The sequence below is a fragment of the Belonocnema kinseyi genome, chromosome 6, assembly GCF_010883055.1.
Source record: "Belonocnema kinseyi isolate 2016_QV_RU_SX_M_011 chromosome 6, B_treatae_v1, whole genome shotgun sequence".
NCBI lineage: Eukaryota > Metazoa > Arthropoda > Insecta > Hymenoptera > Cynipidae > Belonocnema > Belonocnema kinseyi.
This window is the reverse complement of record NC_046662.1, coordinates 65,222,976-65,237,326: the sequence shown is the minus strand read 5'-3', so window position 1 is coordinate 65,237,326 and position 14,351 is coordinate 65,222,976. Positions and strand designations below refer to the sequence as shown.

General features: G+C 23.1%; 1 protein-coding gene across 1 annotated transcript in view; it reads right to left on the bottom strand.

Moving 5' to 3' along the window:
• LOC117174155 (cAMP-dependent protein kinase type I regulatory subunit) overlaps positions 1–10,041 on the bottom strand; it is a 55,665-nt gene extending 45,624 nt beyond the window's left edge. The window contains exon 1 of the mRNA XM_033362971.1: positions 9,518–10,041. Within this exon, the coding sequence (XP_033218862.1) occupies positions 9,518–9,682 (165 nt within the window). The 5' untranslated portion in view covers positions 9,683–10,041. The remainder of the gene's footprint in view (positions 1–9,517) is intronic.
• Positions 10,042–14,351: the final 4,310 nt, after the last annotated feature.

The window sequence follows — 14,351 nt, the reverse complement described above, 5'->3', positions numbered from 1 at the left end:
AAAATAATCTAAAAAATTTTTAATTAATTTTTCTCAAAGAGGGGACAAGCGATTTTTTCGAGGGCTTACTTTCTTAATTTTAAATTGTTTTTTAACACATTAAAAAATGTAGAAGATTGAAGAAATCATTCTAACAGAAACTCAAGTTTTTGCTAGAATTCGTAAACTTTTATAAAGTTTTACATGTAATTGCAAATTTGTACAAAAAACTAAAATTTATACAAGAATGTACATTAGTGTATTCTATTTTGAAAATACAGTTCCACCTGGGTTATTTACATATCGAGATTTCATATTTGTTTTCGACCAGATTTGAAATTTAAATTTATATTGTATCTGAGCCTTCCGAAAATGTAAAATAAATTCGGTGATCCTTATTGATGCATACTAATCTTCAGTTGATTGGAAAATATTGAAAGTTGCCAAATAGATTAAAAATTTCCTGTATTATTTCAACGGGGAAAATTGAGTACAAATTTCGAAATAAGCTTTGAAACATCTTCAAATTAAAAATAATTAATTTTTTAATGTATATTTATAGAATGGTTTCATTCATAAAGTGAATAAAAAATTTAATAATTTCTTAATTTTTCTTCTACAGTCCGAAAAGCCAAAAATATAAAAGATACCTTTTGCAATACTTTTCGGAATTATTTAATTATACAGTATTTAATTTTGCAAGCTTTTTATTGGAAGTTATCAAATATATAAATAGTTAATCTCGAATATGCATCAGTTATTAAATTGTAAAATTTTAATTAGTACGCAATTTTTTATCTTAACAGAAGTGCCACTAAATTAAAATACTGTAAGATTATAAACCAAATTTTGTAATATCCCCCTGATTTGTCATAAATGCGTTCAAATTTACTAAATCGAAAACCAAGTTTTCGAATTATAGTTTCATTAAACTTTTTTTCACCATAAGTTTTTCTGGTTATTTTTAAATTTTAATTTGTCGGGGAAATAGATGGAAATCTATTTAAATTATGAGTAATTTTGTAAATAAAAATAACTGTTTTTGGTTATTATATCAGGAATATTTTAAAAGACTATTTTCCACCTTGACATTTAGTTTATGGGTGACTCGTAAAATTGTTTTGCAATTTATGTAGATAGTTAATTAAATTTTCAGATAATTCTTAACAATAAAGTTTAAAACCTGTTAAACTATTCCGAAATATTTGGAAACCTTATGAACAATTTTTTAAAATAAAAACAAGTATTCTAGTCATTTTTGTATTCAACATTTTTTTTAGCTTACCCAATAATATTTTTTAATATTTTAATATTTTTAAATATTTTAATATTTTTAAATATTTTAATATTTTTACCCAATAATATTTTTGTCCAATAATAAAATCAAAATGCATATTTTTGGTTGAAAGTTCATTCTTTTTGGTTGAAAAGTCTACTATTATTTGTTTAATTGAGAATTAATCTTGTCTGGTTGACAATTTTACAATGATTTATTTCAACTATTTTGTAGAAAATTCGTCTTTTTTGCTTGAAAATTCAACAACTACATTTTTTTAAGTTCGTCTTTTTGGCTTCAAACTTCAACAATTTTATTGATTTTTTTTCCTTTTTGACTGAAAAATATTTTTTGTTTCAAAATCTATTTTTTTACTTCGCCTTTTTAATTAAAAATTCAACAGTTTATTGACATTTTTTTATCTTTCATGGTAGAGAATTTCATTAATTAAGAATGTAATTATTTTTATGAAAAACAACAATTTTGTTTAAAAAATTTTGTTTTTGCTTGAATTTTAACTGTTTTTTTTTTATGAAAATTTGTCTTTTCGACTTGAAACTTAATTTTTTTTTCTTGAATATTCATAATTTTATTCGAAAATTTGTCTTCTTGGGTTCAAAATTGAACTATTTTCACTTGAATTCGAGCTTAAATTAGATTTTAGAAAATTATTGTAAATTTAATTTTTACGTTATATTGATATGTATAATAATCCTAAGGTTATTGAGAAAATTGAAAAAGATTTTTAAGTATTTCAGATATGTCGACAAAAATATACAAAAGTTTAAACAATTTATTTTTTAGAATTTTACAAAATTTTAGAAAAAATTCGCGCCGGCTGAAAAGATATTTAGGAAATTTAGAAGTTTGCAAGAAATTAACAAATATTTTACCTATTTTCGAAAAACTGTCAAATGATGAAATTCTCGAACATAAAAATTAAAAATTGTTCAATAATGAAACAATGAATCAAATAAGGTATGTCATGTGATAAAAATATTTATTATTTAAAAATTCTGTATTTGTTTAGATTCGGGAATTCTATTATCCGGAATTTTTCGATTTGGAAATTTTAAATTGTCGGCAATTTTATAATTACGGGAATTTTCTGTTAAAAATTTGTCAGGATTTTTCAGTCGTCCCATTTTCAGAAATATTTAGAAATCCTTTGAAATCTTTTAAACTTTTCATTAACAATTAATTTATTTTTTACATTAAAATAATTTTAAAATTTCCCAGGTATATCAAGAAAACTCTTAAAAATTTTCAAAAATCTACATTTTTAATTTAATTTTTTGAAATCTTTTAAAATTATAAATTATTTTTTAAATTGTTTCTAAACTTTTAAATATCTTCTTAAATGATTCGAATTTTTCTTTACATATTTTCTAATGCTGAAAAATTTAAAAAGTTGCCACAGGATCTTCTATTTGTTTTTTTTTAACAATTTTGGAATCTTTTAAAATACTTTGAAATATTTTTAAATACTGTGCTAAAATTAATTTTTCAACATAAAGAATCATTTCAATTTTTCCTAGGGGTCTACAAATTTTTTAAATTTTCTTGAAACATTCCAAAATTCCTAAAAAAAACATCCTTTTTCGATATCGACTTTTTTTTAATTTGTTGAAATCTTTATATGTTTTAATTATTATTGAGTCGTTTCAAAACTGATCAATTTAAAAATAGAAAATTATTTTAAATCTTCCCAGGAATATTGAGAACTTTATTTTTATTTTTGACACCCTTCAAAAATCAGTATCCCTAAAATTTTTCAAAATCCTGCATACTTAAAAAAGCATCTTCAAATCATTCAGATTCTTTTTCGAGAAATTTTGAAATCTGCCAAAATTCAAATTATTCTTTAAAAATAAAACCTAAAACATAACATTTTTTTCCAGAAATCCGAAAAATATGTAATCTTAAATCTTTCAAAATAATTAAAAAGCTTCTAAATTTGTTTTCGAATTCTTGGAAGTAAGTTTTTGTCCACAATTTAATTTTTTAAATGTTTTTAATACATGTTTTTAAATATGTTTTATTAATCATATTTAGAAACATTCACAAATAAATTTTACGATAAAATAAAATAATTCATTTTTTAATTTTTATTTGCAAAATTAATGGTGCAATTTCAATTAGATATAAAAACTAGCGTTATGTGAAGACATAATTTTCGGGAGTTATTTTTAAAAAAAGGAGCTGTGGCGACATCTGCATCCACTTTCATAGATACACTTTATCCTATTTAGCGTTCTGTTTTATCTAAGAGGGTCAAATAAAACCCACTAATTTCTGGTTTTCAAATATTTTTTCACGAAAATAGATGAATAAGTTCTTTTAAATAAATTTATATAGATGCAATATGGAATTCAATATTATTCGATTTAAATTCCTAAGATTTCAGGTCGAAATATATTGCATTTTTCAACAAAGTTAGTTCAATTTTCCACTAAAAATTCTAATTTTTAATAAAAGAGTTGAGCTTTCAAGATGAAAAACTACATCATGTAAAAAGCAGCTAAATTTTTAATCCGAAAGATTATTATCTCAATACAAATTTTTTTAATCTATATGAAAAAGACGAATTTTCAAACAAAAATAGATTAAATTTCAATTAAATAGTTGAATTTTTAAGCCAAAATGACGAATTTTTTAACAGTCAGAGGAATTATCAACCTGAAAAATTGAACATTTAAGACCTTTTCAATCAAGAAAGATGCAATTTTAAACAAATTATGAAATTTAAAAAAATCTAACAGCTGCACTTCCAACCAAATAGCTTGACTTTCAATCAAAAAAGGTGAATTTTCAACAGAAAAGATAATTTTTTCTGTCAAATGGATAAATTTTCATGACAAAAAAAACCATTTTTTAGAAACCAGTTGAATTTAGAATAAAAAAGTTAATTTTTAACCAAGAAAGATGAATTTTAAATCAAAAAGTATGACTTTATCGCCATGAAATATAAATTTGCAATTAATAAATAATTAGGGATGAATTATTTATTCAAAATAACGAATGTTCAACAAAAAAATTGAATTTTTGATAAAAAAGATGCATTTCAAACAAAATAATCGAATTTTAAACCAAAAAGTTGAAATTAAAAAAAAAAGAGATTTCACTTCCACCAAATTTTTTAAAATTTGTATGCCAAAAAAATGATTTTTTTAAAGACTGTGGAATTTTCATCCAAGGTGAATTTGTAACCAAATCGTTAAATTAAAAAATATATATATTAATTGTTAAGCAAGCAGTTACACTGGGAACAAAAAATGAAAGGAGACGAATTTTCAACAATTATAGAAGATTTTTTAACGAAGAAGACCAATTTTTAATTAAATGCAACCAAACAGTTGAACTTACAACCAAATAGATGAACTTTTATTCAAAAGAGACGAAATAATGCTCAAACAAACAGTTGCACTTACAAGAAAATAGTTTGACCTTCATTCAAAGTTAAGACGAACTCTCAACAAAGTAGATGCATTTTTAATTAAATGGTTGAATTTTATTGACAAAAAGACGAATTTTTTAGTAAGCGTTTAAATTTTCAACAAAAGAGTTAATTTTTAACACAGAAAAGGATTTTCAATAAGAAACGATAACTTTTTCGACGTAAAACATGAATTTTTTAAAAATTGAAAAAATAACTATTTCATTTTTGGTTGATAATTTTTATTTTTAATTGAAAATTCAACTATTTTGGTAGAAGATTCAACTACCTGGTTAAAAATTACTCTATATATTTGAAAAATTAACTACTTGACAGAAAAAATAACTTTTTGGTGAAAATTAATACTGCTGGGTGAAAAACTGACTTGTTTTATGGAAAGTTCATGTATTTGGTTAAAAATTCGTCTTTTTCGGTAGAAAATCATCCTTTTGTTTCAAATTCATCTTTATAGCTTTAGATTCAACTATTTTATTAGAAAATCTTCTTTCTTGTTCAATTTAATAGTCGAAAATTAGTTTTTTTGTTTGTAGAAATTAATTTTTTCAACGGAAAATGTAACTATTTCATTTGTGGATGAAAACTGATCTTTTTTAGTTGAACCTTATCTTTCTAAGTTAAAATATATCTAATCTGGTAGAAACTTGTACTATTTTATTAAAAATTAAAATATTTATTTGAAAAATAAACTAGTTCGTAAAAATTAAAGTTTTTTGTAAAATGTCATATTGTTGTGTGAAAAATTAAACTATTTCGTGGAAAAATCGTATGCGGAAATTCTCCCTTTTCTGTTGAAAATTAACTTTTTTTAAACTAAAAATGTAACTTCCACTTTTGATTGAAAATTTATCGCTTTTATATGAAAATTCAACTATTTGGGGCCGGTTTGAAAATTCAACTGTTTTGTGAAAAATTCATGTATTTTTTTCTTCTCTGGAAAATTAATCTTTTTGGTTGAGGATACAAATACTCTGTTAAAAATTCGTATTTTTTAATGAAAATTAATTTTTTCAACTGAAAATGTAAATATATCATTTTTAAATACAAACTGGTCTTTCTTATTTTAAAATTCAACTATTTTTGCAAAAACTCGCACTATTTTGTTAAAAATTAAACTATTTGAAAAAATTAACTACTTGGTACACAAATTACCTTTTTTCGTTGAAAATGTATAGTGTCTAGTGGAAAATTCATGTATTTTATTCAAAATTCACCTTTTTTTGGTTTCAATTTAACTGGAAAAAATCTCATTCTTTTTGAAAATGAATGTTTTAAACTGAAAATGACTCTATTCCATTTTTGGTTCAAAAACATCTTTCTCAGTTGAAAATTCAACTATTTGTTTAAAAATTAAACTATTTATTTGAAAAATTATTTTGGTAAAAAATGCACTATTTTATGTCGGTTTAAAAATGTAACTGTTTTGTGGAATATTCATCTATTTTGTAGAAAAATCGTATTTTTCATTAGAAAATTAATATTCATTTTTGAAAAATCATCTTTTTGGCTTTGGATTCAACTATTTTGTTAAAAATCATTTTTTTTTTCAATTAAACTGGTCTAAGATTATTTTTTTGCTTTGTTGAAATTTTATTTTCTAAACTGAAATTGGAACGCATTTAATTTTTCAATTAAAACTTATTTTTTGTTTTTAGTTTATAATTTAAATATTTGCTTGAAATTTTAATTATTTGAATAAAAATTTAATTATTTATTTGAAAAATTAACTAATTGGCAGAAAATCACCTTTTTTTTGGAAATCCAGAGTGCTGGGTGCAAAATTCAACTGTTTTGTGGAAAATTCATGTATTTTGTTGAAAATTGGCCTTTTTCGGTAGAAAATCAATCTTCTTTTTTGAAAATTCCTCATTTTAGCTGAACTCAATTTTTTTTTTAAATTTGTATTTTTTGGTTCAATTAAACTTGTCAAAATGTTATCCTTGTTGAAAGTTGATTTTTTTAACTTAAAATGTAATATAAAATTTTAGGTTCAAAAATTATCTTACTTACATAAAAATACAACTTTTTTGTTAAAAAATTGTACTATTTATTTAAAAAAATAACTGCTTTGTAAAAAATTGGTTTCTTTTCTTCAAAATTAATTTTCTAAACTGAAAATGTAAGAATTCTATTCTTGATTGAAAACTTACTATTCTTAGTTGAAATTTATATATTTGGTTAAAAATTTAAAATATTTATTTAAACAATTACTTCTATTTTGTCTATTTTGTTAAAAATTCATCTTTTTCTTCAGAAAATTAATCTTATTTTTTGAAAATTTATCTTTGCGGCTTTGCATTCAACTATGGTGTTAAAAATCCTTCTTTTTTGGTTCAATTTAACTCGTCAAAAATTCTTCTTTTTCTTTTATTGTAAATTTATTTTGTAAACTGAACGTGGAACGTATTTCATTTTTAGTTTGAGACTTAACTTTCTTTTTACTTTAAAATTAAAATCTTTTATTAAGATCTTAACTGTTTGAATACAAATTTTAATATTTACTTGAAAAAATTAAATGATTGGTAGAAAATTAACTTTTTCGTCGAAAATCCATAGTATCGAGTAAAAAATTCAACTTTTTTGTAGAAAATTCATGTATTTCTTTGAAATAAAGTCTTTTTCAGTAGAAAATCAATTTTCTTTTTTGAAAATTCGTTAAAATTCGTCTTTTTTGGTTTAACTAAAATTGTACTATTTTTGTTATTTGTTCAAAATTAATTTTTTTAACTGAAAATGTACTATTATATTTTAAGTTCAAAAATGATTTTTCTTACATTGAAATTTGACTATTTTGTTCGAAAGATTGAACTATTTATTTAAAAAATTATCTACTTGGTAAAGTTTTTTTTTTCTTGCTCAATGTAATTTTTTAAACATAAAATGTAGCAATTCCATTTTTGGTTAAAAACTTTTCGCTTTCAGTTAAAAATGTATATTTTTGAGTTAAAAACTTATCTTTCTTAGTTGACAATTTAACTATTTATTTGAAAAAATTAACTAATTGGTAGAAAATTTACTTTTTTGTCGAAAATCCATAGTGTAGAGTGAAAAATGCAAGTAGCTTTTTTGATATTTTTTTTGTCAGTAGAAAATCAATTTTCTTGTTTGAAAATTCATCTTTTTAGTTGTGGATTCAACTATTTTGTTAAAATTCGTCTTTTTGGTTTAATTAATATTGTCAAATTTGTGTTCTTTGTTAAAAATTAAGTTTTTAACTAAAAATGTACTATTCTATTTTAAGTTCAAAAATGATCTTTCTTACATGAAAATTCAACTATTTTGTTAAAAAGATTAAACTATTTATTTAAAAAATCATCTACTTGGTAAAATTTTTATTTCTTGCTCAAAATAATTTTTTAAACATACAATGTAGCAATTCCATTTTTGATTAAAAACTTTACGCTTTTAGTTAAAAATTTCGATTTTTGAGTTAAAAACTTATCTTTCTCAGTTGAAAATGTAACTATTTATTTGAAAAACTGCCTAACTGGTAGAAAATTCACTTTTTTTTTAATTCATAGTGTTGGGTGAAAAATTCAACTGTTTTTTAGAAGATTCATGTCTTTTTCGGTAGAAAATCAATTTTCTTTTTTGAAAATTCATCTTTTTAGCCGTGGATTCAACTATTTTATTGAAATTCGTCTTTTTTGGTTTAATTAAAATTGTAAAATTTTTGTTCTTTGTTGAAAATTAATTTTTTTAACTGAAAATGTACTATTCTATTTTAAGGTCAAAAATGATCTTTCTTACATGAAAATTCAACTATTTTGTTAAAAAGATTAAACTATTTATTTAAAAAATCATCTACTTGGTAAAATTTTTATTTCTTGCTCAAAATAATTTTTTAAACATAAAATGTAGCAATTCCATTTTTTATTAAAAACTTTTCGCTTTTAGTTAAAAATTTCGATTTTTGAGTTAAAAACTTATTTTTCTCAGTTGAAAATTGAATTATTTATTTGAAAAACTGCCTAATTGGTAGAAAATTAACTTTTTAATTAAAAATTCATAGTGTAGGTTGAAAAATTCAACTGTTTTATTTGTTGAAATTTATTTTGTAAAATGAAAATGGAAGGCATTTTGTTCTTGGTTTAAAACTGGTCATTTTTGTTAAAAATTCATAGTATTGGGTGAAAAATCCAAATGTTTTTTAGAAAATTCATGTATTTTGGAGAAAAAGTCAACTATTCTATTAAAGTTTTTTTCTTTATTGTCGAAAATTCGACTCACTATAGAACAACTCATTAGAAACGCGGAGGTAAAAAATATCGTAAAATTGTTAATGTAGTTTATGGATGACTCCTTACTTCTTCGCAGTTGTTTAAAATTACATTTTAACGATACACGTCAATCAAACTATATTCACTCTCGATTTCAAAATCTACAAGCAAAGTTTCAATACAAAACTAAAGACATGACTCGTATTGACCTCATTAGAAACAACCTCCATGAACTGAATTAATTACGTATATAAATATCCACCCAAGTAATCACTAAAATATAATTCACAAACTCAAAATGCATCCTCCAGTTTCCTCAATTTTTTCAAACTCTAAAAAATGATAGTCTCTAAAATTATAAACAAATTTGCAAGCCCTCCGCGAATTATTGAAAGTCTAATAATATATGACAAGTCATCACTTCTAACCTTTTGATCATCGTTTCTCAAGAAAAATAAGACCTATTTTAAAACTTGAATCACTTCCAAGTATATGAATTGAAGATTAATAGGAGTAATTGAATAAGATGAAAATGACTAACTCTCATTGAAAGATATTGACACCCAAAAAAATAACTTGTTTACGTACCCTCTCTAGTCTTTGGAAATATTCCCGGAGGAAGGAGATCGGATTTTCAGGTTTGCCCACACAGAGTTGTACGATACAGTCTTTCAGAACCTGCTGAATATTGTGTCTCTGTACATATTCCTCGCACTCGCGTAAACTTTGTTCTTCTTCGAGATTCGCCGCCATGTTGTTGTACGAGAGAAAATTTTCAATCTGGATTCCGATTTGCACTCTAGAGTCTCCTGGAATCCGCGTGCAAATAAGTAATTTTTATCTGAACATCGGCATTAGAGTTTTCCAAATCCTGGTGTATAATATCATTGCGAAGAGATAAATTTTTGTTGACGATGACGTATGGAAATAGTGTACACACTGCGTTCGTGAACCTTTCGATTTCAACAATACTTTTTTGACATATGTATCATTTGATGTGTATGCACGTCATATGTCAGCCAATGACACGTGAGTTTCAGATTTTGAAGAAAGTTACACCAAATGAGATGCAATGTCACTCGCGGAAGGTCCTAAAACCCTCTGACTGACGTCTCAATGGTCTGAAGGCCACCGCTGACAGTTTATCGAACTGCGAATCGAGTTTTATCAGTACTGCCAACTTTGTTTTCAAAAAAGAAAAATGATGAATCTTGAAAAAAAATTGTTAAGAAAAAAGTGCAACTTTAAGCCATGTAGTTGCATTTTCAAAAAACTAATAATAATTTAACAAAAAATTTAACAGTTGATATTTTTAACAAAAAATATTTGGATATCAAATAAAAAACAGTTTACTTAAACCTTAAACCAATAGTTGAATCCTTAACTGAAGAAGATTAATTTTCAATATACAGTTGTATTCCAATATAAAAAATGATGAAATTTCTACTAAAAAATATGAATTTTTAAACCAAAACTACGAATTTTCTATAAAAATGTATTTAGATTTTCAACAAAAAATTAATTTTCTACCAAAATAGTCAAAATTTCAAACAAAAACATTTAATTCTAGGCAAAAGATCTAATGGATAATAATTCAAATAAAAAAGATTTTAATATCAAATAAAAAACAGTTTAGTTAAAAAAAAACGAATTATTTAAATAGTTAAATAATGAACTAAAGAAGATTAATTTCAAAGCATTTCAATAAAAAAAAAGATCAAATTTTTACTGAAACAGATGAATTTTTAAACGAAAGCAACGCATTTCCTAAACAATTTTTTTGGAATTTTGAATAGAAAGTTAATTTTCTACCAAAATAGTCGAATTTTCAACCAAAAAAGATTAATTCTAAATAAAAACTGCAAAATTTGATATTTCAAATAAAAAACTTTGTATGTAAAATAAAAAATGGTTGAATTCAACTAAAAAGACGAATTTTTAAAATAGTTGAATACTGAACTGAAGAAGATTAATTTTCGATTAAACAGTCGTATTTCAGTAAAAAAAAGATGAAATTTATGACAAAACAAATGAATTTTTAAACCAAAACGATGAATTTTCTTAACAAAAACTATTTGAATTTTTAAAAAAAGTTAATTTTCTACCAATATATGTGGTATTTCACCCAAAAAAGATGAATTCTAAACAAAACATGTAATAGTTGATATTTTAAACAAAACTAATTTATTTTGAAGAAAGCAGTTCAGTTTAAACAAAAAAGACGAATTGTTAATAAAGTAGAATACTGGACTGGACAGGTGAATTTTTAAATAAAAACAACGATTTTCCTGTAAAAAAATTATTTGAATTTTCAACAGAAAGTTAATTTTATAACAATATAGTCGAATTTTCAACCGAAAAAGCTTAATTTTTAATGAAAACTACGAAAGTTGATACTAAAAACAAAAAAAATTGTATGTGCGTTGCATTTCATAAAAACAATTATTTAAATTTTCAATAGAAAGTTAATTTTCTACCAAAATAGTCGAATTAAAAAAAAATAAAAGATTAATTCTAAATGAAAACTGCAAAATTTGATATTTCAAATAAAAAATTTGTATTTCAATAAAAAAAAAGACCAAATTTATAACAAAACAGATGAATTTTTAAACCAAATCGACGAATTTTCTGAACAAAAATTATTTGATTTTTAAAAAGAAAAGTTAATTTTCTACCAAAATATTCGAATTTTTACCACAAAAAGACGAATTCTAAACGAAACATGCAATAGTTGATATTTAAACAAAAACAATTTTAATGTTAAAAAAAAAAGTTCAGTTTAACCAAAAAATTTTTTTTAGAAATTAAACAAAATAGTTGAATAATCAACCAAAGAAGATTAATTCTCAATCAAACAGTTGCATTTCAATTAAAAACAGATTTAATGTCTACTAAAACAGATCAATTTTTAAACCAAAACTACGGATTTTCTAAAAAAAAAAAAACATTAAAATTTTCCACAATGAGTTATATTTCTACCAAAATAGTTGAGATGTTAACCAAAAAAAAGTTAATTCTAAAGTCCAAACGAAACTTTAAATAGTTAGTAATTCGAACAAACATTTTTCATATAAAATAAAAAGAAGATTACTTTTCAATTAAACAGTTGGATTTCAATCCAAAACAGATGAAATTTCTTTTAGAACATATGAATATTTAACGCAAAAGGACGAATTTTATTTTTAAAAAAATTATTAAAACTTGAACAAAAAGCTCATTTTTGACAATAATAGTTGAATTTTCAACCAAAACAGATGAATTCTTAACAAAGCGGTTGAATCCCCTCAACAAAATAATTAAATTAAAAAAAAAACAGTTGCTCTTCAATCTAAAATAGATTAAATTTCTACTGAAACAGATAAATTTTAAAACAAAAATGATGAATTTTCTAAACAAAATGTTCCCGAATTTTCAACAAAAAGTTAATTTTCTACCAAAATAGTCCATATTTCAACAAAAAAAAAGTTAATTCTAAATGAAACATGTCATAGTTTATATTTCAAACAAAAATGATTGATATAAAATAAAAATCAGTTGAATGCAACCTAAAAAGACAAACTGATAACAAAATATGTATATGAATTTTTAACCAGAATAAGATTAATTTTCGAACAGTTGGATTTCAATCCAAAGCAGATGAAGTTTCTACTAGGACAGATGCATTTTAAAAAAAAAGGACAAATTTTATAGCTAAAAAGTATTTGAATGATCTAAACATATATCAGTTGATAATCCAAACAAATAATTGCTTATTTAACCAAAATGGATTAATTTTCAATAAAGAAGAATAAATTTCTCCCAAGAAAGGCGAATTTTCAACAAAATAATCAATTTTCAACGAAAAATTTGATCTTTGAAATAGAAATGATAAATGATTATTCAAATATTTAAATGTTTAACAAAAAATGGAAAAGTTTAACTATCAGTTTAAAAAAACTTATTTTCAAACAAACATCAAACAAATTTTCATCCAAATAATTAAATTTTCAACCATAGATATGAACCTTCAATCAAAGATATTAATTTATAACAAAGGTAGTTGATTTTTTGATAAAACAATTATTTTTTATAATGTGGTTGCATTTTTAAGCAAATAATTACATTTTTAACCAAATAATAGCAGAATCTAATAGTAGTCTTTTCAATAAAAAAATGAGCTTTTACCCAAAAATATAGTTTTTACCCAATTTTTACTTAGAAAAGTAATAAATAATGTAATTTAACAAAAATAATAGTTGAACAATTTATTATTCTTTATAGCTATATTATCGGGTATTCTCTTGGACAAGTTAAAAAAAGTTGCGGCTTTTTCTGAACTTCTATACTTTTGTTCCACTTTTCTCCTAAAGGGCTAACAATTAATGCAAGTTAACAAAACTGTTTATTTAAACAATTTATTATTTTTCATCACTATGTTCTCTTAGAGTAATGCTGGTAAGCTGCTTTTTCTGAAATCTTTAGCTTTGCTTTGCCTTTTTAGTTATAAACAAATAAGAAGTGAATCTCAACAAGAATAATTTTTCAAATAGTATTGTATTGTATAAGTGATTTGAAAAAGTTTTGTCTCGAATTACAACAAAAAGTTTACTGCAAAGCAGACATTTACTATTTGTTCATAGCTACAAAAGCCAAGCAATTATTATTATCCAGTGAATAGATTTATTAAGTGAAAAACGGACAAAAAGTTCGAAGTTTCCACAAAAAAAGCTGCAACTATCTGTCATTAATATAGATGAAGATAGTTATTGCAATTAATATTTTTCATTTACAATTGTTTTTGCTCAATTTAATTAACTATTATGTCAGTCTAATTGAAAATAAACAAATAGTTGTAATTTTAGGAAAAACCTCAACTATCTAGTATTAATACAGAAAAAGATAACTATAAAGAATAATGATTTGTTTAAACAATTACTTTTGTTAAATTAAACTAAATATTAACTCACTCCAAGTGAAAAGTGGATTAAAAGTTAAAAATTTCTGTAAAAAATTCAATTTCTAGCATTATTCAAAGATAATATTAATAACAATAATAATAAATTCTATAAACAATTATGGCTGTTAACATTAATCAAGTATTACCTTGGTTTAATTGAAAATTGGACAAAAAGTGGATTTAAAAAAAAAAACCGACTCTATATCTTCTGAAAAATAATTGCGAGGAAAATTGCTAAAAACAATAACAAATTCTTTAAAAATGTATCTAAGTTTATTATTATTCGTATTTAGACGTATTTGATGTAAGAGGAAAAATTTTCATTTTTAAAAACTGTGTAGAAGAAATATTGAGTTTTAAGTCGATTCACCTGTGTTTAACATGTATTTCCCATGATAAAAAAAGAGTTTTATGTCAATTTTATTCAGAACCGTCAATATTATGTGAATCGACTTAAAACTCAATATTTCTTCTATACAGTTTGAC